A 26,265-nucleotide genomic window follows, 5' to 3' on the forward strand; every position below is an offset into this window, starting at 1 on the left:
ATTCCTGCCCACATCCAATGCCCACTTCCAGTGCTTTCATCCTTCCCCTCTTCCACTGCCTGCATCCCTGCCTGCATCCCTGCCCGCATCCCTGCCCGCCCGTGCGCTGCCCACGAGATGGCAGCAATATGTTTATGAATAATGCAGCAGAGGCTGCAGCCCCATTTCGCATGCGGGAGCTGCAAAGCGCCGCTCGCTCCTTCAGCTGCAAAACAAAATAACATCGCTCGAGCCCCCTCCTCCCCTCCCCAACTGCACAACCTGCTGTGAATTCGGCCAAAAAAAAGAGAAAAAAACAATGGGAAAAATAAGCTGCTCCTCTGTCATGCTGCCCGGGTTGCTTTCTCGTTTTCCAAGGCACAAGGTGCTTCCTCTGCTCTCACAGATTTGTCCAGCTCCTTGTGCTCAGCCGTGCTTCTGTCCCTGACAAAATTATGTCACACGCACATTAAGCATTAACTGCTGCTATGTTTTATTCCTGCAGCACAGAAAATGCCTGTGGCTCGAAACAAATATTTTCTTTCCTGATGGACAAATAACATCTGCACTGGTGAAAGCTGCAAGCGTGGCTGTCACGGGCTAAGTGATTCAGATAATTCCTTGAGAAGCACATGTGTATGAGCGCACACAGGCACTCGTACCTATCACAGGCACTCACGTGCCAGCACTTGGATTTGCCAAGAGATGGGCTCTCAAAAAGCACAGTGAGCTATTCTAACCATCACTTTCAGCAGACAGACTTCTACACACACACAATGTCAGACTGGGGGAATACAGATAGTGAGTTTTTAAAATCGGCCTGGTTTCATGGAAAATTTAGGCTTGCTTTTCCATTGGATTTTGGAGTTCTGCAGCATTTAGGGAGGCCGTGGCCTGCAGTGGGTTCCACACAGAGGTGATGTGCAGTGCCATAGCCAGCAGCACCCCAGCACCCTGCTCAGGGCAGCTTCTGCTTCAGGCTTTCAAGCCTTTCCAAGACCTCCATGAGTTGCTGAAGTTACACTTTTCAAAAGATTTTTTTTCCTGATTTTTTTTTTAGGACAATAATGGGGGGAAAAAAAATACCCACCCAGGTAAGATCATATCTAGCTACAGATCAACCAAAGATTTTTGAGAATTTTGAATCTTATTTCATTAAGCTAACTATAACAAAATATTCCCTATCAGGAGTGGACCTCACTATTGCTGAAAAGCAACTTTTTCACATCATTAAAAGAAGTGGTAATTAGGACTTCAGTTTTTTCTTATAATAATAACAACGACAAAATGTTAATGTTCTGTTTCTGTAGCCACTAAATACACAAGGCCTTTCTGACATAACTGAGGGGTTTGTTTTACCCCAAAGCAGACTCAGCAAGTGAGAGAAACAGATTAACTGTAATTTTGTGGCACCTCTAACTTAACTGCTTGGTTTGTCCTTTTTATGAATAAAGTTGCTGTTCCTTGAAATTCCATTACAGAGGTTAAATTGATAGAAAAGCTCCTTGAAATTCCATTACAGAGGTTGAAGACTCAGTTTCCCAAACTTTTTAAATGCACAGTGCTGTCAGTCGAGTGCCCTCCTGTTGACTGCTTCTCTATTTCCAAATTGATTATAGCTTGAATATTGAAATATCAAAATATGGAAATATTTTTCTATATGTCATAGAAAAGTGGGGTTTTTTTTCATTTTTGTTAAGGTTTCCTATGCAAATGAAGCCAAAATCCTTACAGTTTGTATGTTCCTGTCCTTGTGTAAAGCTTTGCTTGCATCACTCTTTCTGTCACTTTTTTGGGGGTGAAACTGGCTTTTATTACCTGATATTCCTTAGAACATGAATCACATCAAGAATTTCTGTGTCCATTACTGAGTAATCACTGAGCAATCTGAATTCCAGTTCATTTTCCATATGTTCTCTTTGGGCTAACATGAGTAAAATCAGATTTAAGAGACACTGGTGAGAAAAGCCTGACCATTTCTCACCCGACACTTCTGAAACAAGGGTAGAACTCTATATTCCAGAGTGCTCCAGTTACCAGGCTCTTGCTTATTCTCAATTGCATAAGGATCTTGTCCTTTCTCAGCTGATTTTTCTGCCTGTTGTGCTCTTTACTAACCAGGGACACCTCAACACCTCCTTGGGTCCCAAGAGCAGCTACTGTCAACACAGGTGAAGTGGTTACAGTTAAATCTGCCTTTTTCATACATAAAAAATATATTAAATAACAACAAATAAAATCACCAAGGATATCTAAAGGTGTCTCCTTATCATCACCTTAAAATATCATATTATAGTCTTTAGAAGCCAAAGTGACTTCTTAATTTTATAAAGTTTAAAATGCATATTGTGTGCAATTTTCTATTTCCTGCAATCAAATCAAAGCTGGTTTTCCTCTTTCATTATGTACTATCACTCTTACTTTTTTATTTTGATGACCAAAAAATACATTAAAACTTACAAGATGTTCAAAATGAAAGAAATTAAGAAAAGAACAACTGAATACATGAAAAAAACAAAACATTCATGGGCTTTGCTGGATTTAGCTTACAACAGAAAATAGCAGACATGTTGAGAAGTCAGAAGATTATCTGCATTTATTGATTAGGTTTTACTGAATATTTTGGCAGGAGCTTTGCCAGTAAGGTCATTAACAAGCCAGTTAGAAGACAGAACTAGAACCACAATTGGGAGCCTGTTCCACATTGCTGTGTTCAGGATCTCACTTACAACAATAAAAAGAGTACTTATGTAAAATCAGAGAATGGTTTGGATTGGAAGGGACCTTAACTGGTCTCATTCCATGGACAGGGACATCTCCCACTCCAAGTCGCATCCAACCTGGCCTTGGACACTTTCAGGGATCCAGGGACAGCCACGGCTTCCCTGAACACCCTGTGCCAGGGCCTCCCCACCTTCACAGGGAAGAATTCTTTCTCAATATCCCATCTAAACCTGCCCTCTGGCAGTGGGAAACAATTTCCCTTTGTCCTGGAACTCCATGGTGCTCAAAGTGGGGGACCCAACTGCCTCAAACTGCTGGCCGCGCTTCTTTTGAAGATGAAGACCATTTTTCAGTTTTGCGTTTTTCTAAAAACCTAATTTTGTTACTTAAAGAGCCTCTTTCTAACACCACCTAATGACTGTGTGCTGTGGCCAAGTCTTTTAATTAGGCAGTAACAAATTCAGGTTTCTGGGATAGAAATTAAACCCCAGCCACAGCAGTGAGGTCCAGAAGTGGACAAAATGGTGTTCTGAGATCACAAGAGGTCCATCAAATGCATAGCAGATTGAAATCCAGCAAAGATTCCTGTCCAACTCAGAGCTGAAAGCAAGAGCCCTCTCAGGCTCAGGAAATGGGACTAACTCTGGGATTTGGGTGGGAACAAACAGCTGCTGATAAGGACCACCACAAGCCTGCAAGGTGGCTTTTTTAGATTTCCCTCCTCTGTGTAGCATTTATGTTCAAAAACACACAAAGAAACCCAAATAGCAATCCCAGTCCAAGCCCCTCCACGTCGTGCTCTCAGCGCTTCCTCTAGAGAGATTGGGAAAACAAAAATTATCCCTCCCATGGCAAAAAGCAGTGACTTAAACCATTCCTGGGAGGCATCCAGGCACTATCCTGATCCTATAGTATGTAGAACAAAATAGCTTATCATTCAGATTACTCGCTTGGACAAAGCTGGAGAGCTTCAAGGACAAGGGAGTTACCCAGGATCAGCGCCATAAATGTTATTATATATGAAACAGCTGCAAGATAAATTCTTTCATATTACACATAGGTGCAGTTGTACTTCCAGCTGTCTCGCTGGTGGAATACTGTAGGTCTTACACAGCTTTCACTATTTGTAAAATACTCTTAGTTGTGCAGGATTGAGTGACCCCTTACAGCTGCGGTGCATTGAAACAAAAAACGGTATCACACCACATCTGTGGCAAGAGCCCAGCCACAAAACTCCAGAAATTCCTCATATGAAACCTTCCTAGATGTGAACTCAGTGAACAGGGTAAAATTATGACTAAAGAAACCAAAAAATGCCTGTTAGTTAAATGAATGGTGCTATTAAGAGAACAAAGCAGCTTCATCGATTCATAAATATGCTGCTCGTGACCTTTTTTGTGCTTTTCACCTCTCTCCTATTTTTCCTTTTCTATTTTGAATTATCTGAGAGAAATCTCCCAAAACCTCTTCAAGGAAATAGTGTACAACCACAGGACTTTGCGCTAATGAACCCCCAGAATTAAAAATCCAGAGGTCAAGAGCCCATCTTCCATGAAGTCTGGGCTGAATTTCAAATTAAAAGGCTGTTTGGCTTAGAGTAGAGGTTGAGTAAAACAGGGGGAAGAATAAGACCCAGTTGAAAAGTTTACTAAAAGTAGGAAATGTGGAATATTGGGAAAAAAATCTACAAATTAGCCTAGTTACTGGTGTTTCAAACACCATATCAACACTGACTGAAAAGCAGCCCATTAAGTTATTTTCGTTTTTGATAACTCACATCAAAACACACCTACCCAATATCAAACTAAGCCAAAAAAAGGCAAGAGGAGAACAACAAAGTGACACAGGCGCTGTTTCTGTTCCAGTTGCTGACTGACAACACTGCCACCCCTTAACATGGTTTTATTTAGTTATTACAACCATCTCTCTGTAAATGACACTTAGGATTATTTAAGATTATGTTGTAATCCTTTTAATCCTCAGTGCTTTAAATTTCAGGCTAAACACCAAAGAGCAAACTAGCACTTAGCAGAAATATTTAAAGCATGTGATTTGAACATAAATCTTCTTTTATTCAGCACTCCTCCGATGAAGACCTAGTGCATCACATCACTCAGCCAGCAAGAACAAACAGCACCGTGTCTCGCTGCAAGCTGCTACCTCACCCCACACCATGGGAAGCTGCTTCTAACCAGGTTTTTTCCTTGGTGCCAGTTACACCATCAATAAAATAAATGAAAGGAAACCAGGAGGTTATAGTCTATGAGATGTGCATATTTTCAGTTACTGTTAAGGAAAAGTTGAGGGGAAAAAATACCCCCACATAATGTGTGCATCAAGGACAGAAATAGATTGCATGCACAAATTGGATAGTGTGAGACAGATCAGACTTATCCTGTTAAAAAGGGAGTAGCTCAATTAAAATGAGAGGAGTAACACTGCTGAAAGCATCATGATCAACACCAGAAACCCAAATCTTCCTGCCTGAATATCATTCACTTGCAGTTCCCTCTTTTACTTCTCCCTGCGTCGATCACGTTTCCAATTAGTTTTTCTTTATGATACTCCTATGCTCCATCTTCTTGCTGCTATCCATTAACTGTCATCTGCTTAGATTTTAAATCCAAGACTTCCTTCTTTTTCTTCAGCCCAAAATTTCAATAGTCTTTTTCCATTTGTGATCTATAATTCATGAACTCAAATTGAGCACCCTGGTAAAATCAAATTCAAAATTCTGCACCTACTCCTAATACAACGCATTAGCACAAAGAAGCCACTGAATGAGAAAAGAAGGTTTTATTAGAAAGTAATTAAACAAAACACCAACTATGTTTTGATGGGCTTTGAAGATATAATTATACTTATTTCTGATCACTTCAGAGTTAAGCAGCTAATGTATTTAATCAAACAGCAATGCAATGCATCTATATTTAGGTTGCAAAAAAAAAAAAAAGAAGAAAGAAAGCATTAAAGAAAGCCACCCATGTTGCTTCCATTTGAACAAACCTATGAATAAGTAGACACACACTATCAATTTTATTCCCACCCACGAGGAATAAGTAGATCAGAAGTGTTTCCTGAAATATTCAGTTTCCAGGTACCAACTGACCTCTCTGCTTTCGAACTGGCCTTGGATTCCCTCCAGACTATCTCACAAATCTTCGCTCCCTCTGCAGTCCCCTTCCCACTCTATCTGCTCATGTAGCACCAGTCTTGTTCAGTCCCTTCCTTTCCCAAAATGTCACCACTACTGGTGCCAAAGCCTTCTCCTCTTTCGCTCTTACCATCTGGCACAATCTTCTTGTAGCTCTCTGTCTAAACAATGCTCCATCCCTTTTCAAAATGTGTCTTAACATATGTCCTTCCTCCCATGCTTTTACTTCTTAATGTCTCTCCCACTCACTTATTGGCTTGATGAAGACACATTTTAATGGGTTCAAGCAGTAGTGCATGAGTTTCCTTTCTCACATTATTCTGATTCAGTTACACCTCACACGAACAGAAGTGAGAAGAAAATGCATTGCAGAGCCTTCGTAGCACCAGTTTGGTAAATCAATAACAGAGCTTCGTTTGTCTTTACTTTGGGAATGCATTAGCTCAAATGAATCACCGAAATGCGTTTCCAAACGGGAATTTTGCTTACTGCAAAATGAGAAATAAACCCTAGAAGCTCAGAAGACCTGTCAGTGCGCTCAGGGGGTTGCAGGAGTGAAGGCTAAGGTTATACTTAATCACATTCCAAGTGAAAAAGCTGAAGATTGACAGCAAAAACCAAAATATTTATTCTAAAAATACCTAGGAAATGACAAAGCCCCAAGTGTTGTCTCAAGACAACCTGAAAGATGTGGGGGGTATAGAAGCATAAGTCTCACTGTCTTGGAAAAGAGGAATATTTCTAAATATTCCATGTGCTTTAGAAAGATGTCTAGAAAAATAAACCTTGAAAAAGCCTCTGTAACACACAGCTGACCCAAAGAGATTTCTTTTTAAGAAGCCATGTACAGGCCCTTAGGGGTTTTTTTATGTGTAGTGGCTTTTTTTTTTCCCTTCCATCCCAGACCCAGACACAGTTGGTTCCTCCAGCATGTTTCATTGGTCATGATGCCAAAGGACTCTCTGGTAACTAACAGGGTCTTGACCCTGACATGTTCCCTTCTGCATCTCTCCCCACTTTATTGCTTGTATTGTTAAACATTTTAAATGTTAGAACTCTGGGAAACAACTTGGCTCTTAGAGAATAATATTTTGATGTGGCTTGATGCAACATTTAGTGAAACAGAAAAAGACAACAAATCCTTTCTACTGATATTCATGGGAGCTGGATTATGTCCAAAACCTGAAGATGTTGCAACAAACTATTTTAGCCCCTAGATCCTGGAATGTTAACCTTGCAGTAATGCTTTTCCCCTCCTTTCATCTTCTTGGGCCTTGATCCTCCCTTTCAATTCAATGGCATTTGGACGACGGAATTAAATAATATTATTTCCCATCAATGAAGAATAGTCCTGTGAGAAATACATGTCCTTCTCTGCTGGCCCTGACAGAGGCAAGCTTTTAAAAATCCTCCCCTCCCCTTGCAGAAGTGAACCTGGGTCATCACCGTCTGAGGACCCTGAGCAGCAATAAAAATAAACAGAGAAACCGCACTGCGCTGGAGCCGTGCTTGTATAAGCAGTTTGAAGAAGTTGTGTTTATGGAAGTCCTCTAGGTCAAGATTCTAGGCCTGAACCCAAAGCAATTACCTACTAAGTTTTAAAAACAAATTGAATATAGAGCATTAATCAATAAATCAACAGGTTCTCAAGTGTTTAGGAGACTCAGTCATCAGAAATCCTTCTCTTAGAAAAATAGTAAACCGATGCTGGATAAAGTGTTACACTCCTTTACTGGTAAGAAAAATGCTGTATTAAATCAGGATCTAGTTATTAAAACCAAGGAAATAAAACCTACCTCTTCACAGAGTTCAGACACAAATGAGCAGTGGAATGCTTTGCCTCTTACCTGAAAAACATTCTTTTTGCTGGATTTCTCTGAGGTCCACTCAATGCGAGCACCACACAAATCCACACACTCAGGTTTATATCCCGGCTTCTGGAAAGGAAAAGAAAAAAAAAATCAACATGATTATGGCCTCACTTTTCACAAATGGGGACAGTTATCAGATAAAACAAGAATAGATCAAGTTAAAGTGACAGGTTGTTGTAGCACAGCTGCTGGTTTTACTGAAAAGAGCTCATTATATGCCCTGGTATTGTTAAATAACCACTCTTGGGGTGTCTTAGTTCAGAAGTAAGGTTCTTATATTAGAACATAATTTTAAAAACAATTAAATGGTTTAAAAAACAGTCTAGTGTAACACATAGTAGATCAAAACACAAATGCAGACACATGGACCAGCTATTTTCAATGCTTACTTTGCCAAACCTCTTGAAGAGTCATTGAGTTTAAAGGAAAAAACTTGTGGGTTTTCCAAATGCAAATTTAAATTGATGCAACTGGAAAGGACAGAAATTAGACAAGAGCATACATCGTATCTCTAAGAGAAGCTATCTCCTTTCTCCAAACAAATTATCATTTCTTGCTCCTAAAAAAAGAAGAAAAGGCTTCGAGGGCATGTGTGACACCCAGAAAGAGCTCAGCGCAAGGGCTGATACTTCTCAGTGTCAGTCCACGCATCCTGGAGTGACACAGCTCTGCCTCCCCTGCTCTTCCATATGGATGCAAGGAATTCAAAGAGCAGATTTGTTTGCCTGTATCATTTACGTTGCTGGGAGTTGGTGTAAAGCACAATAATCCTCATTTGCCATCGAAGCTCCTTCTCCAGGGACTCTGCCTGTGCAGCAGTTCTGGCAAAGCCCCTGTAGTTCGGAGTAGGCTTTGTAGATTGGGTTGCTGCACATCCTACTCAACAGTAAAAATACTACTGTTAAAGTAAAAAAGCACCACTAACTCCCTTTCGGGTAGGGGATGGAGCGATATCCACATAATTTAATTAATCAGCCGGATGCAACTGTTTTCTCTGCTGCTCTTAAGCCATAGTTACCCTAAAAATGTCATTAGTGATACAGAAAACAGACTTTATAGAGTTAAGAGCGGCCAGTCCAGCACCAGCCACAGATTCAGCTTTCCAAAAACTACTCACTGGATTTCTCTGATGTTGTTATTAAAGGCTAAAATATGTGAGTTCTCCAGGGTGCCTTTGAGATGGGAGGAAGAGAACCTATTTAGGTTAAAAGAAGCAAAGAGATCCTGGTCAAGTGATTTGCAGGCCTAGTATCTGGAAGTTTTCAGTTCTGGGATTGCAATTATGTTCTCCATTTGCCAAACCATAAAACCACGATGGTTAAGCTCCACTGAAACTGACAGTCCTGTGTGCCTTTGTTCCTTTTTTCATTATTATTATTAATTTTTTTAATAGAAGAAATATACTCTTCAAAACAGAAGGATGTTCTTGTGGTTAAACCACTGGAAGAAAAGAACTTGGATTTCTTTTTCCCCACCTCTGCCTCAAATTTCCTGCCTGGCCTCTGACAAGACCTTAGTCTTTCCAATTTTTTAATAGCAGATCAAAACTGCAGCATTGAGACTTGATTTTGCAAAAAAAAAAAACCTATTGAGAAATTTAATCAACTAATATTTGCACGGCAAAAATTATGAAGTTGGAAAAAAACCCCAAGCACCAATATATTAATGCAAATAAATATTCAAATTGTGGAGGAAATGAATGAGTTCTCAATATTCCAATACTTTTATAAATAGGGCTATGAGGTTTAGATCATCTCCAGGACTCCATGCAATGCCCAGATCTGCACCACACAGGCAGCTCTGCAACCCATCAGGAACACACAAGACAGGCTTCTCAAAGTGGGCAATTTTGCTCTCTTTGAAAAAAGATTACCCACATGGATAGTTTGAGTTGGAAAATACTTTCACAAAGAGGGGAAGCTTTATTCCACCAGCAGAAAGAGTTGAGAAATTTTGGAAACACATTACGAGATTAAAAGAAGAGATTAACATGTAGACAAAGAAACAGAAATAGTTTTTTGATAATGAACATTACTGGGCTACAGAATATTTTCCTCGGGAAAACTGCCACGCAACACTAAAAGGAGAAAAAACAAAAGCCTAGAGAGGTGTTGCAGGAAGATGAAATAGTGAACTCAGTAGTATTTCTATTATTGTACAAAATATATGCAACAGCAGAAGCTGGACCCTCCTGTGCACCCAGTGAACACAGAGTGTAATTCTGCTGCTGTTGCAGTACTCTGGAGTTTGTTTACAGCTCTGATTTTGTAATAAGCAGAAGAGAAGTACAAGCATGTGCATCTCCCTCTCCAGAAAGGATGGGATGCAGGCTTGTGGTGTGGGAAAGATGAACAGGCTTCTGCTATGTGCAATAATTATTTGAGACAGTCTCTTTCTCTGGGGGAAATAAATATGAATTGAGCAACCTGGTCTAGTGGAAGGTTTCCCTCCCCACAGCAGGGGAGTGGAACAAAATGATCTTTAAGGTCCCTTCCAACCCAAACCCTCAAATTTATCCTTTGGAGAATTTATCAGTTCTGACCACACTGCATCTATAAACTCATAAGTATGGCATAAAATATGAAGCTTCTGATGAAAACTTCATGCTAAATCATTCACAGGATTCACAGAATCACCAGGTTGGAAGAGACCTTCAGGACCATCAAGTCCAACCCAGCCCCAACACCTCACCTAAACTCTGGCACCCAGTGCCACATCCAGGCTTTGTTAAACACACCCAGGGATGGTGACTGCACCACCTCCCTGGGCAGACAATTCCAGAATATTATCGCTCTTTCCATAAAAAAAATAAAAAATCCTAATAGCCAACCCATATTTCCCTTGGTGCAGCTTAAGACTGTGTCCCCTCATTCTGTCAGTGCTGCCTGGAGAAGAGACCAACTCCACCTGAGCACAGCCACCTTTCAGGAGCTGTAGAGAGTGACAAGGTCAGCCCTGAATCTCCTTTTCTCCAGGCTGAACTCCCCCAGCTCCCTTTTCAGAGCCATTGAGCCTGAAACCACCCATGACTGTTCAGCTGCACACCTGGGGAGCACCCACTGAAACCCATCAGAACTCCAGAAAATGTACAAGGAAATTCACTTTGGCCTAAACATTTCCCTGCTGCAGAGCTGGCTTCCCAGGTTATGCAACACACAGAGACCCTGGCAGAGAGCAAGTTAAGGTGACTGGGAAGCCTGAGCTCTGCACGTCCTTGCTTTGTGCTCGGCAGTCAGAGCAATTATGTTATATCAATGTTGTTGCAAGGGGTTATGCTGTAAATTGATACAAGTGTCTGCTAAGATGAAATCTTCCTAAACATGAATATGGATTTCAGCAGCATTTTCACTCACTAAATTACTTTGCAGATGGGCTAATAACCTGAGGTTAAAATAACCTCTGTTGAATAAACTATCTGAGGGAATAAACTGACTACATTTTCTTGGTCAGAAAGACCAACTGATGATAGAATTAAATGATGTTAAGGAAGAATGGAGCTGTGATTCATTTAGATCACAGTGTTCTTAATTTAAAATAAAGAGCTAGTCAAATTCATAAGAATGGTTAAACAAAAAACAAACAAACAAAAGTGTATTAAAGCCAGGACCACAAAAAAATCAAGGCAGCAGAAGAAGCTAATGATCTAGCTTCATGGGATGCAAACTTGCATTTTCAGTAGTATTTGTAAACAATCTCATTTTCTGAATCTCTCCTCTGTGTGCTTTAATTGCTGCGCTCTATTACTTCCAATAACTCCAGATTTTGTCACCAACTTCACCAGAAAGCAAAGCAATAGATCCCAATCCTCTCCATGCAAAGCAACAGCAAAGTTGCCACAGTGAGTCCTGCACCTACAGGCATACACAGGAACAGCAAAACCTTTTAGATATTGCCAGTTCTTTGATTAAAACATTACTAAAGATTTAAACAAATAGAATTTTAGATCACCTCTAAATGCTATTTAGTCCCATTGTCATGAAAAGAGGTATTAGAGGTGCTCTCATTTCTCTCTCTCCTGCTGCCTTTGTTTTGTGAAATATTCCTCTTTTAATGATGCTGTCTTAGTCTAAATTTTTGCTCCAAGTACAGTATTTAATAATTAATAATTAATGAATTAATATCTTTAGAATACAAAGGAACTTTAATCTTTTTGTTAAGTCACATCATTTTCCTGCTAACAATAAAAATGCTTTGTTATAATTCATACTATTGTGGATGAACATAGCTTCTTTTACATTATTTAATTAATGGATGAGTTCCCCCTTTTCCAAAGTAAACAGAAATCGGAAAAATAAAATAAAATCAGTAAACAAATAGCTTCTAATGAATCCTTTTTTTTTTTTTGTATTAGTCCCTTTCCAGTACTAAAATTATATCTGGTTAAGTGGTTTACAAAGGAAATAAGCACTGCATTTACTTTATCAGATGAGATAAGCATGGCAGTATAGTTTTTTTTTACATGTAAAATTTGAGTTTAGGAAATTGAGTTATAAGATTATGAACACTGCTCTTGTTGTTTGCAAGCTTTACCTAATTTGTTTATTTATTGTTGCATTTAAGTTTGATGCAACAGACAGAAAATGAAACTTTAACAGATTTTTCTCACCTAATGAACATTGAGTTCACAGCCCCAACATTCAAATCTAGCATGGAATAAATAAAAAAAAAAAACAACATTTTTTGCCCTCCCCAGAATGAGAAAAATACAGGTTCAATATGTCTGTATTCTTCCTTACAAAGGAGATTTTATCTCACTGATAAAATGAGCACTGGTGGTGACTGAGCCTTCAGGGAAAGGGACTGACCTCTCAGAAAGTCCTGTTTCATAACCCACCATCACTTTTTTAGCTAAATCATTTGAGATCTGGGCCAAAAACCCCATTCTCCAGGCTGGTCTAGTTGAGTATCCAAATCCCTAAAAAGCTAATGGGGATTTTAACCATGTTGAGGGGTCTCAGAGTAAAATCAAGCCTCCTGTGTGTTAAATTTCCACCAGTCCATTTATCTCCTGAAATTTGGGTAAGGACTTGCAAAGAGAGGGAAGAGGTAGCAGAGAGAGGTGCAAGACACTTAGTAAATTATAAGAATAGTTCTAATAAGTTCACCTTAGACATTTTTCTTTTTCCTAATAATATAAAAGTCAACTTCAAGGAAAACGGGTGCTTCTGAAAAAAAATAAAAATAAGCTTTTCTATTTTCATGGCTGCAGAGAAGTTGTATTTTCCAGCTGGACTAGCACAAACACAAGCAGAAAGTGCCAGATCTCACCCTTTATTTATTTGTATTGTTTCATATCTTAGTTCTGGGGTTCTTTTTCTACAAAGCTCAAAAAACGTAAGGCATGAAAAGGTGCTCTTCAAGGCTGATTTTATGACAGGTGGCATTGATAGATCTAGGATTTACAGAAGAATGGTCTGCATCACCTGCCACAGGAAAAATAAGTTATTGTTTGTGACTCCTGCCACAGAGAGCACCTTTGCGGCCACCCATCAAGGCAATGAGATTTGGCAGGTTCGATCAGGCCTTGAGAGAGGGCTGTGTCAAACCCGTCCCTTCACTGCCCACAGTGTCACAGAGGCACCAAATTTCCCTTCTGCTGCCCACACTGAGGTTTGGCTGTGCCCAGCACCGAGGGGACGCGCGCCACTACCGCTCGTGCAGCGGAGCTGTCACGCGTCCCCAGATGGAGATCAGTGGCCTTTCCTTGGGGCACAATAAAAAGGTACTGCAAATTTCACTTTGTAGTAACTACAGGCTACAGAAATTGCATTAGCTGCATTAGATGGAGTCGTAGAAATATTCAGGGAGGTTAGCGGGATATGGTGGATGTCACATTTATACTGCGATAAAAAATCACTTTGCTAACTTATAATGTTTTCTGCTTTGGTAACACCCTATATTAAGGTGCCGCTTATAAATAATTTATTATTATTTATTAATGTATAAACCACTTTATAGGATGGTAGATAACAACTTAAATTCATGTATTAATTCGATCAGGCCTTGAGAGCCTTTCACAACAGGGCTGTGTCAAACCCGTCCCTTCACTGCCCACAGTGTCACAAAGGCACCAAATTTCCCTTCTGCTGCCCACACTGAGGTTTGGCTGTGCCCAGCACCGAGGGGACGCGCGCCACTATCGCTCGTGCAGCGGAGCTGTCACGCGTCCCCAGATGGAGATCAGTGGCCTTTCCTTGGGGCACAATAAAAAGGTACTGCAAATTTCACTTTGTAGTAACTACAGGCTACAGAAATTGCATTAGCTGCATTAGATGGAGTCGTAGAAATATTCAGGGAGGTTAGCGGGATATGGTGGATGTCACATTTATACTGCGATAAAAAATCACTTTGCTAACTTATAATGTTTTCTGCTTTGGTAACACCCTATATTAAGGTGCCGCTTATAAATAATTTATTATTATTTATTAATGTATAAACCACTTTATAGGATGGTAGATAACAACTTAAATTCATGTATTAAAGATGCACATGCATGGTTTAATACAATTTACGCCTCACAATATCCTTTGCAACAGATTCTCATCGCATCATCTGTTCAGCATTTATTACTAATGCATTTTATAACATACTTTATAATACATTATTTGAGGAAGTAGCTGCATTTAGTGATCATTTTCATAAATAAGAATAAAGCATTTATAAGTGGCACCTTAATTTAAAGTGTTACCTTCACATTACTGGCTAGTCACTCACCATTTGTCTCACTTTGCAATTACTCTCGAAATGCACCTCTTAATAAAGGACATGCTGTGTCCTATTTCTTCACACACACTACATCTGATTAAGAGTTTATCAAGGCATTTTTCCTTCAGCTGCTTTCAAACCTTTGAAGTTGCCAGCTCAGTCTAAATTTGTCTTCTGTAAACACCAAACTTTTTTATATTGAAATAATAGTTGCCAGGAGACTGAGGATATTGGATTGCCTACCATGGCCGGCTGCTTGGACTCTTTGTAGAATTCCATTTTCCGAGCAGTAAGGACAATCCAGGAGGTGGACCAATTTTTCCTTAGAAAGAATATTAAAAAAAAATAAAAACAAGGGAAAAAAAAATCTGTGAGGCATTCAAGCAGGAGGCAAAATATATTTCATTTCTAGACATGGATTTTAATTATTAAAACATAATACATATTAATATATATATACATGTCAGAAACAAAAATGGTCTGAAGTCAACATTGTCAACAAACTTCCATCAACACTGATGGAGTTGCACCACCCTAACTATACCCAAAATGTAACCTATCAAAGCTTGAAGGGCTTCTTTATCCTCATTCACATTTTGAAGCCCATTTGTTTTTCTTTTTTGCCATGGTGTCAAATGGCAACAGTGGGATTATTCACACATGCTCAAAGTTCACAAGAAGAGGACTCTGAAATAGCTGGTGCCCTTCTGGTACCTAATACTTAAAATAAAACTGAGAAGGAAAAATGTTGATCTGACTACACAGAGCTCAGTAACAGGTCTATTTTGAAAGGTCCCAAATGCTGTCTCCTTTCCCTAAATTAAAAGTTTACACGAGTGCAAGGAAGATAAGAAAAATATCTGAGCAAGGTTTGAGTGACCATTAAATATCAGGAGTTCATGGTACAGCCCTAGAGAAGTGACAAACTGCTGGGGATAGGGAGAAGTGAAAATACACATGGACGTGTGAAAGAATGACCCCTGATACAGAAAAACATGATATTCAACTCAGAGGAAAATGCTATTATGTATGTTATCTATAACAGGTTTCAAACCACTATATAATCATAAATCTGATCTGCTAAAAAGCTATTTTTAGATCAACAGCTCAAGTTTAACTTTTGAATTTAGGAGTCATAACATCTGATATTTAAAGGAAAGCTCATAAACCCACTATTGATCTGCCTCACATGGTGACTATGAGTTGTCTATTGGTAAGCACCACTTCAGACCTTCATTATTTTTCTATGTTTTTTCTTTCCATTTTAAAGAGGTTTTATAAGTGCACAAAGGTGTGAGTAGTCAACCATGCTATGTGCAGATTTAAACAAACTTTCCTATGAGCTGGATAGGCTGGATGAATATGGATTACCAAGGAACTCAATGGCAATATATCTTGGAATAAATCTTAAATCCAGTACCAATTTATACAAAATGACCCCAGTTATGGATAGAATGGGACATCCACAGCTTCTCTGGGCAACCTGTGCCAGGGTCTCACCTCCCTCACAGGCAAGAATTCCTTCCTAATATCCCATCTCACCCTGCTGTCTGTCAGTTTGAAGCCATTCTCCCTTTTCCCATCATTCCAGGCCCTTGCCCAAAGTCCCCCTCCAGCTCTCTTGGATCCTCCTTAGGCTCTGTCACACTCCCACGTTATACCTCAATTTCTTGCCACCATCTGCTATTTTTGCTTTTAGAAGATATCCTTCCTTTGCCACTACCTGCAAGAAAGGAAAAAAAAGAAGGTCATAACCATATTATTTATTGCATAAAAACCACTTAATATATGCATAGGAGTCTGCATCCAGATTCTCTAGTGTGGGGGATCTTACCACTAATTCTCAGTTTAATCACCTCTTTATTCTGATATGTTCCATTCTTTTGAATATTTGCAGAAAATATTAAAACAACACTTAAAGTCAACTACTACACAAAATTAACCACAATAAAAACCCAATAAAGTTTTATTTTGCTCTATTTATTTAGAATAAATTTATGTAAGTGTGGGCAAAGTTTCTAGCTATGAATAAAAAAGAATTTTAAATGCATTGCAGGTAAATGATGTTAAAATATCATTTTATCTATTGTGTTTCATTGCAGCACACTGAGGATTCTATATGGGAATGTGACACTTGATTTTCAGGTTCCAACACTGTGCTTGAGTTTTGGTGTATTAGAAGCAAGACCTAGGCCTGCTCTTTTGGTTTTGTTTGGTTTTTTTTTCATTTCAATTTGTGCTCCTACACCTCTCTGAACACCTTTCTTAAGCCAGACCGCCTTGCAGACCCTTGGCTGAAATATCAGCTGAAATATCTCATTTTAGAACTGGGTCAGGAGTTGTTATTGTCTATATAAATTTATACTAAAAAGCTAAAACCCAAACAAAGCAAGATGACTGTTTTTCAGCCAAACCCAACGACCTCCCATCTCATCAGGTCTCATCAACTAAGCAGGTCTCAACTGTGTCAGTAATGGGAAAAAGAAACAAAATTGCGATTAAGAGTGAGCCTGGTTTTGCTTTCAAACACTACTGAGCCAGTGCCCAACTTGGATATTAGAAACTCCACATGGTCTTTGTAGTAAATTGCATCACAGGGCAATTTCATAACAATTTCAATAGAATTTTGCTGTCTGCAAAGCCATTAAATAGCAATAAAACATGCTTTAAGAGGCAATATAAGGATTTTTAAATCAAACATGTCTGTTATTTTGACTGTACAAAACAGCATTATTTTAACAGTGTAGTATGTTTCACAATTTCCTCAGATTTTGGTTGTGGCTGATATACAACATGCAATGACATATGTACTGTGCAGATATCAGTTTGCACCTATGGAAAGGCCTGTAGACCCATGGACAGTGATTTAAGTGACACTCTCAAGCGGGTACAGGAGGATCAGCGTGTGCTTTGTCTGTAATTTGTACTTATCTCATGTAAATTCCTGTCATGCATATCATTACCACAGAAAACCCAGAGAGAAAGTGTGCAGGGATTATTGTGCAGAGTTATGTCACTATTTATCTAGTGATGGATGGATGAACTAGCCGAGTTAAAATAAGGTTTAATCCCCATCTCCACCTACTTCTTCATTTCCCCCCCCAGACTTTACATTTTCAATATTTTTCTTCCCCTTCTAATGCTTTTTTATGGTATAAAACTTCTGGTCATTGGCCAGGGCCAGATATGCCAAATATCATATGAGAAAAGTTATTCTTTTTAATATTTCTATCCCTCTGGAAACAGAAACTGGGATTGGCTAACCATTCAAGCTATCGACTGCTTCTCCGAATCAGACCCCAAACCTCACGTTTTCAAGGTTAAACTACTATCTTAACCAATCCAAGACTAAATAGAAATATTTTTCAACATCAGATGTGAATCACCTTTGTTGTCAATCTTGGGAAGTTAAGAAGTGGATGTGCTTCCAGATGAAAATGGTGCTGCTCAGTCCAATTTTCCTTGTAATTGTCTTCAGCCAGGATACCAAATCCACTAACAAATATTGGGTGTATAAAATATCCTGACTTAAATTACATAGCTCAAATCCACCATTTGCTATAAATTAAATGGCTGAAAACTGAACAGTAAAAAGCTACAAGAGCTGCAGTTAATATGAGCCCTCTCAGTGCTAAGAAAACTCCTTTCACACACACATTGCTTTAATTGAATTAGTACAGGTGCTGTACTTAAAATTAGCACGGCCTCCTCTAATTGATAATGTGCACTGTTTTCTCTGTAATTAATATAAAGGGCATGCATTCAATTATGAAAAATCTACTCCGAAGTCAAAGAAAAATATATCTAGGATGACCCCAATATTTTTATAATTCTTATTTGGGGTGCTGCATTCCCCTTGTTTAACATCTGTTAGTATCCCCTTTTCTATGCTACTTTGTTTTCAAGAAAACACTTCTAGGACAGCTCAGGATCAACTTGCAATACTTCTGCAAATGGATGATATTGGATTGAAAATAATTCCAAATATATCCTAATGATACATTCTGTTTCTGTCTCAATAAATATCATCATCTTTTGTTAAGCTGCTGCCCTTCCTGCACCTTTTCAACATGTGAAGGTTGATAAAATGACCCAAAATGCCCTGAAGAATTAGCATAGAAATAGGAAAATGGAATAATTTTGTGGAGTTTGTGTTGATTTGTTTTTAAATTGTCTTCAGAAGAATAGTACAGATGAGAGTACATAGTGTAAATATTTGAGTTTCTAAATAAGAAATAAAAAGACTCTCATTGTCATGGGCTAATATTGTTAGAAACTCTAAGGAAACATAATTATCACTGTATCACATACAGATTTTATAATTTTCTTGAGTAGAATTCAAACCTTCCGAACATACCTAATCCTGAAAAGTTTGTGTAAGTAACAGTACTGCTGATACCAAACTTTCTTTGATTAATTTGTATTTGCATATTCATTTTATTTTAGCAGAAAAACATCTGTTTCTCATTCCCCCTAGATTCTTCTAATGTCAAGAATTTATTGTTTTTAATTTCGTTATAGTATTTCTTATACAAATTAATAATAATATTAGAAACACCTTAATAAGGGCAAAGAGAGGACAAAGACTTCATCACATTCCTTTATGCCAAATATTAGCAGAGATGAAAGCTCAGTCAAGTACAACAGAATTAAGAGCAAAGTCAAGCCATATAAATGACTTTGCACTTTCTAAAATTTTCTTTTTATTGATTAATCAAAGTCCCTCACGTTCCTTAACATCTTGAGGCATCCAAATCCTCACATATTCATTCTTTAGTAAAGCAAGTGCAACATTTACATTATCAATAAATAACCAGGGTGATTTATCAGCTCCACAGAGCAATTCCTTACCGTGGGTTCCTGGGTACTGATGATGTCTGCAATTGTCAAGTTGTGCTGGGAAAGATTTCTTCTGTGACGGTTTATCTGAAAAAGAAGAAGAAATATTTGCATTCAGACAGGATTCAGACACATGCAGGTAAAGGTGGAACAACACATTTAATTACAGGGCACACACAGCGTGCGTTGGGTGGAGGTTTGGGGTTTCTTTCTGGTGTTCCTCTGAGCCCTGGGTATTTAAAATGTGCAGCTAATATACTCTGGTATAAAACTCTCATATAAATGTGTTTTTTGGTGATGTCACATGGGCAAATTTACCTCAGAAATAATCAGCTCATAATAATAACCTAAATTATGGGGGTTTTTTCTCATTAGGAACCTCAAAAATGGTTTAACTGCTTAGGTGCTCTTAAACCCACTTTAGAGAAATAGGAAAGCTGCTAATTGTAACAAGGCCACAAAAAGCAAGTTAATGAAGAAACCAGAAAACAATTGGGCACAAGCACACAAAAATCCAGCAAGTTTAAACTGCTTTAAAGGATGTTTCTAAAGTCTCCATGATTGAAAGGTTACAGCAATACTGGACTCTGACTGTACAATTGCTCCCAAATACTGAGTCCTTGATTTCCTTCAATTCTCCCTTTCCTTTGAGGAACACAATTCTGAAAAATTATTGCTTTATACCAGAAACTATTAAAACAAAATAAAAGTTATTTCACAAATCAAGCATTTGGCAGAGCTCAATAGCATTTTACTTCCTTGAAAATCTGCAACAAAGAGCAGATCCCTCAAAACTGTGTGCAAGTGTGTGTGTGTGCATATATATATATATAGACATAAAACTTTTACTGTTTAAATTCAGTATCAATCAAAAATATATATAATTATGAGCTGAGGTCCTGTAAAATTTAGTGATTATTTCCTCTTTTAGCTCAAGTCACAAAGCAAACAACAAAATATAGTCTCAACTAGTTTCCACTGTATTCATCATAATGCATTCTCTTTTCCCCTATTAAAAGAGAGTTAACCAAAAGTCATAATGTATTCTGTTTATATTCAAGTGTCTGAATATAGAAAATGTTCTTAATTAATCCAGAGGGCCACGCTCAAAAAACAGTTAAACATATTATGATCCCATATTTTTTCTCCACACATTGCTTTCATGTTTATTTGTAAGCACTAAGGTTTTTAAGCCTTGAAATCTATATCCTAGATATTGCTCTACTCTCCTAGTCAGAGCTAATGAGCTTAATGAATTACCAGTTCTAAATTTAATACAAACATTTCAAAGAAAGAGATAAAACATCCTTCACAATTCAAAAGTTTCTCTGACCTATTTATGAAGAATATCACTTAACAATTTCATTAAGGGTGAGTAACAGCTGGTGACATGGCTGTGTCCTAAAGTGTTTTTCTCTCTTAATATTCTGCATCTTAAGCAATCGAGCTTTCATAAGAAATACTTTAGTTAGTGGCAGTCCCTCCTTTGGGGAGAAAAAAAATGTCAGACCACATTTTCTGTATTTTGCAATCTTGTTTTCAGGAGTGTCATGTTCCTGTTTTATTAGCATGTAGGGTAAACAAGAATGATTTGCTGATGCTATTGAGAGAACTTCTAAGATTACAGTCCTTCTATTTAGATTTTGGATGGAGCTTAATATTAATGCAGGCAGAGGCATGTATATAAATTCAAAATAAATTAATTCCATTTATCTTTTTCTTTATCTTTACTGTTAGACAACTCTGAAGGTTCTACAGTGCCTGAGACATATAGCTAGACTATTCAGGTCTAGATCACAGGAACTCTTTCTTACCCAGATCCCCCACATCCTAATTATTCCTTAACATACAAGAGAGCGCATTGCCCGGCGATGGCTTCTCAAATATATTCTTCACTCATCCAAATTAAATAACAAGGCACACCACCACTCCACAGTGCCTGCTTTAACATTCAGCTGCTCTCTCCAGGAGCCCCATGTGGCTGTTGGGGGCCCTGTGTGCAGTTTTGTGAAGTGTGGAGCACCGAGCTGAGCTCTTGGCCGCTCTCTGGCTCAGCGATCGGAGCATTTGCAAAAGAAATGCTCACGTTTGATACTCGCTAAAAAAGGATTTATCCAGAGCCCTAAATCCATCCACAACAGAAGGAAGAAATGAGCAAAAATTCCTATTTTTGTAGGCAGGCCTAGTAAATTATTGGGGTGGTATAATTAAAGGACACTGTTCAGTATTTCCAGGAAATACGAAGCAACTAAGGAAAATAAAATTACAGGTGTGGATGGTACTATGTGCTTTAAAAAACCTCTTTGTTTATGCAAAGAAATGTTAGGGAAAACTGCATGAAGACGAGGAAAAGAGTAAACCTCTTATATAATTATTTAATTGATACTTTTGCTAAAAAGGTGTTTCTTTTTGGTAGCCCACTAATGGGCAATCTCATGCAAAGAAAGTCCTGAAGCTCCAAAATCAAAAACCACAATTATGTAAGCCGAGTTCCAGCTCTTCTGGAAAAAGACTCCAAATATTTTGCTCACAAGTGGAATTAATGGAAACTTCAATAAAGTTCTTAGTGTTTTCTACCAGCCTTTTGGTTTAGAAATAGAACTTCAAAGAAAATTAATCAAAACAACTTGAAAAAAGGAAAAAGTACCATCAGAGGAAATAAATTCTTTTAGACCGATTTGATAAAATTCCAGCCAGGCTGATAGAAATTTGGTCCTAAATATATTTTACAAATACCAGTGAATGGGTTAGTTACATCACTTCCCTCAAGATAAACCCAGTTGAAAGTTAAAATGTTCTCAGCAGAACTTGGGTGACAGCAGTCAAGATGGCCATGTTTCAATATACTCACAATTTTCAATGAAGTACCAAAATATTCAAAGAGATGTGTAGGAGGCTCTCTTATTTTCATTCTTTCATTCAGCTTTTAATAGATAGACCATAAAAGAGAGGGGTTGGGTGTTTGTTTTTTTTTCTCCACAGCTCCATTTGATTACCCTAATAAACTCAAGAAAAACCTAAATAATATCTGTCACAAGTCCTCTACCTCACCTCCCAGGGTACGATGAAAGGCAGAGATTTACAGGAGAAGTTCGTGAGATCCTTTTTTGGGAAAGGCAGCTTATCAGCAGTTTTCTGATTTGATGAACATTCTTCAGTCAGCAACAATGTCACCTGCAGCACTAAAAATCCACTCTGCGAGCGCTTCCAAGTCTGTGGGCAAGTCTGGTTTTGTTAAATTCAGCCTGATCTGCCCCCCCTTCCCTTAGCTAAAGGGGATCCATCTCCTACCAGAGTTATTTCAGCATCTAAGCACTAATCCGTCATCATCCTTCCCACAAAGGCAAAGCCTCCTCTCCGTGCGCCTGGTACCCCGGTGTGAAGGGACAACCATCTGACAGCTGCTGTTTGAACAGGGAGGTAAAACACAGGAACCTGATGTTTCATTTAATTTCTCTCTGTGTTCCCGTTCTTTAAATTCTCCCTCTTTTTCTGGGGATTCATCACGGCTAAGTCAGCACTACTCTCTTCACACAGTGTGGCATTGATTTAAAAAGGATCTTGGAGGATCCATTTGTTTTTGATTTCCCATTACAGGCATATTTCTAACCTAATTTATCTCGTCTATGAGAAGCAGCAGACTGCTTTTTGATTTCAACCAAACCTAACAAAACCAACCGGCATTACTCAAAATGCTGCTCCAGTACAAAGCACAGACAATTAATTATTTCCTGAAATGTCATTCTGAATTCACTTGTATCCCTAAGTAATTAAGATAATTGTATGACCTTTCTAGGCGGCTTTCAAGATTGTCAAGTAAGTTATTCACCACAGATTATTTATCCACAAACACCACCTACAAGTAGCCTGGGAAAACCACGGTTTTCTCAAACAGGCAGCACCTGGTCCAACAGAGCTCAGCTTTGGATGGGAAACCCTGAGCTGGCATCTACCTGCTGTTTCCTCCATCATTCACAGTATTTCTCAGCCAAGGAGATGGTTCTCATGGAGGGTTTGATAGATTTCTACCAAAACCCTTTCAATGCAGTTCATGGTTTGACCTTTCTTTTCAGGGCTCTAGCTGTTGTTTTGTTTCATCCTGCCGACACTGCAACCATGTATGTGGAGATTCCTTTATAAATAACCAAAAAAAGAGAGAAATCCCCTACTGTTGAGTCCTACTGCTGCCTGATGCTCTGCTCTGGACCCCATCCAGCAAAGCACTCTGCAGTGGCTTTAAGTGTTTTTCTGGATCAAGGCCAGAACACTCAATTCTTTACAGGATCGAACTTACTGGTGGCAGCTTGAAAGTTTTGCAATAAAAGTACAAACTAGTCACATAAACTTTTGTGGAAACCATTCCCTCAACAGAGAAGGAGGGGTGACACCTGATTTAGTGATGTCTGTGGTCATTTCATTCCCAGTCACTCCCAAACTGCAGTGACAGCTCATAATCGCTTAGATAAAGAAACTTAACAGAAATGTATTGTAGCATTTCTTAATGGCCACATCCCTTGAAAGACACCTATGGAATGGCAATGGCAAGGAGAATCCTGTAACATTTCACTCACTGCCATGCTCAAAGTGACTTGTTTTCAAGATCCAATCTTGGGCAGTACGGCAAGTCTATCATTATCTGCAGAAATTATTTGGAAACAGCTGAGCTATGATATGATTTCATGTCAGCTGTGAAAGGCACTGTGGAAATCCCACAGGCCTCCCCTCTCAGAGATGCCCCTTTGTCATTTTCAAGGCATTTCATGACATGAAAATTGGGAGAGCCTTCAGAGTGACAGAGGGCAGGGTTAGGTTATAGGTCAGGAAAAAATCCTTCCCTTACCCAAGGGTGGTGAGGCCCTGGAACGGGGTGCCCAGAGAAGCTGTGGCTGCCCCATATCTCGAAGCATCCTAGGCCAGGCTGGACATGACTTGGAGCAACTTGGGATAGTTGAAAGTGTCCCAGCCCACGGCAGGGGGTGGCACTAGATGGCATATAAGCCACACTATGACTCTATTCAATTCTATTAATTTCATTTCAGCAGATAAGGAATTTTTGTCCATTATCAAGAAGTAGAGGATGTCAAGAAACAGCATGAACTCTCCCATTCCTCCCCCACACTGTTGCAGACGCTCCCAGTGCATTCGAGCTGTGCCATCTCTCAGCAGAAGACCCCTTCCAGCCCTGGGGAAAGCTCCATGTCCCAGTGGGTTCCCTGCCCACAGCCACTGGCACCCCTGCCTTGCTCTGGGGCCCCCCTAACACCATCCTCTTGAGGATCACATTAGAACCACATAGTCTATGTTTTATTTTTTCCCCCTTCCTTGTCTCAAAGAGGTTTTTTCAGGAAAAAAGGTAACGAGACTAAAGGCAGTATGATATGGTATTTGGTCTCCATGCCTTTTTTCCAAGGCTTGCAGGAGAGAGAGACACAAAATGCAGTTTCAGTCCTGCCCCCACCAGCCCAGATTTGCTCCTCACCCTCCATCCCCAGGCTCCTGAAAACTCATTACTACGCAGGTGACCGAACGCCTTGCTCAGGAATAGGAACTTGCATGGATGGAGCTTTTGTGCGCTGGCTACAGACCAGATAATCTCTCCATGCATCATTTAATAAGAAAACCACTTCACAGTCCTCACAGGCCTACGTTACATATGACATACTCTCAGCAGAATGTGCAGCCTGGAATCAGCAGGGGGAAGAGGAAAAGCAGCAAGCAGGACTGTGCTGCCGTCGCCCTGCGCTCCTCCCTTTGAGCACACTGCCCTCTACACTCAGCTCACTTCTCCAGAGCCTCTGAAAATAATGATAATGGTTTTGCTTCCCTTGACCTCTTGCTCCCTTATAAATCAGAATCCTATAGACCTTTCCCACAGTGCAGGGGTCCTCCTTTGTATCTGAGCCTGTGAAGGTGGGTATTTTTTATCAAGGCAATATAACCACGTGGGCGTGCTGCTCCCTGGCTTCAGGACTCACTGTAGACAAGCACCACGGTGCCTCTGCTGGGGGAGAATCTCCATTTATCTTCACTCATGAAAGAAGAGCAAAATAATTACTCGGATCCTAGTTTAAATTTCAGCCCAGTGTTAAGATGAGCTCATTCTCTGTGATCAGAGAATCATTAATCACGAGTTTGATTACAAAGCAGAGCCTGTTTGAAACTATGTTGCCTTCTTTCCCCAAATTATTGGAGGGGTGTTCTAAATTTGAGGTATCCAGTTTGGGCTAGTATTTTCAGTCCAAGAATTAGCCTTCCCTGGTACTTTTCTCCGTTAATGGCTTGCTGTTTCCCAGGAGCAGATTTTTCCCTAGAGTGGGAGCCCTTTTGTTCCTCTCTAGTCACTCAAATGGCCTTTGAAATTCGTCCAATTGATCCTTGCTTTGAGGGAGTCCCAGCTGATGTAGTTGGCTTCATTTTTAGCATTTTCAGGAGTAGGAGAAGTGCCAAAAGCCTATGTAGAAGAAGAGACAGCTACAAAAGGTTCTTACCACCCATATGTGTTCAAGAAATCCTAGGGCTGCTCTAAATTTGACTGTGGGTCACTCGGATTCATGTACCTGGGGATCCAACCATCACAAAGGAACCAACAGCTGTGCTGCCTCTAATCCGCAGGATTTCCAGCTGGAAATCAAACTGGAACCCGGTCTCTAAGCTTCAATATGCTTTAATTGCATTAAATACAATCCTCATCGATTCCAGCAAAGAACATTAAAAGTGGGACTTCTGATATATTTCTATTTGCCTTTTCTGTTACAGCCTGTAATGTGCAACAAAACACAGCAAGGTACACACTGTGGCAGCATTCATCCAGCCATATATAAAAAGGTACATTATGAAATCTAATGTATTGATAAGTTTCCTATTCTGATTTTTCTATTCATCACACAGTCATTACTTTTTGTTCACTCTGATATTTTAATATATTTATCTAAACTATTGCAGGTGATTTGCTAAAATTACAGATGAGTAGTGCAGCAAAGGTAGAGAAAATAG

The 26,265-nt window shown here is 39.2% G+C and overlaps 1 protein-coding gene across 1 annotated transcript in view; it reads right to left on the reverse strand.

The window, feature by feature from the left end:
* ARHGAP15 (Rho GTPase activating protein 15) overlaps positions 1-26,265 on the reverse strand; it is a 319,884-nt gene that overhangs the window by 254,045 nt on the left and 39,574 nt on the right. The window contains exons 3-6 of the mRNA XM_031056956.1: positions 19,285-19,359; positions 16,095-16,156; positions 14,677-14,755; positions 7,705-7,794 (exon numbers count right to left, since the gene is read on the reverse strand). Of these exons, the coding sequence (XP_030912816.1) occupies positions 7,705-7,794; positions 14,677-14,755; positions 16,095-16,156; positions 19,285-19,359 (306 nt within the window). The remainder of the gene's footprint in view (positions 1-7,704; positions 7,795-14,676; positions 14,756-16,094; positions 16,157-19,284; positions 19,360-26,265) is intronic.

Source organism: Geospiza fortis, unplaced genomic scaffold (assembly GCF_000277835.1).
Source record: "Geospiza fortis unplaced genomic scaffold, GeoFor_1.0 scaffold112, whole genome shotgun sequence".
NCBI classification, from domain to species: domain Eukaryota; kingdom Metazoa; phylum Chordata; class Aves; order Passeriformes; family Thraupidae; genus Geospiza; species Geospiza fortis.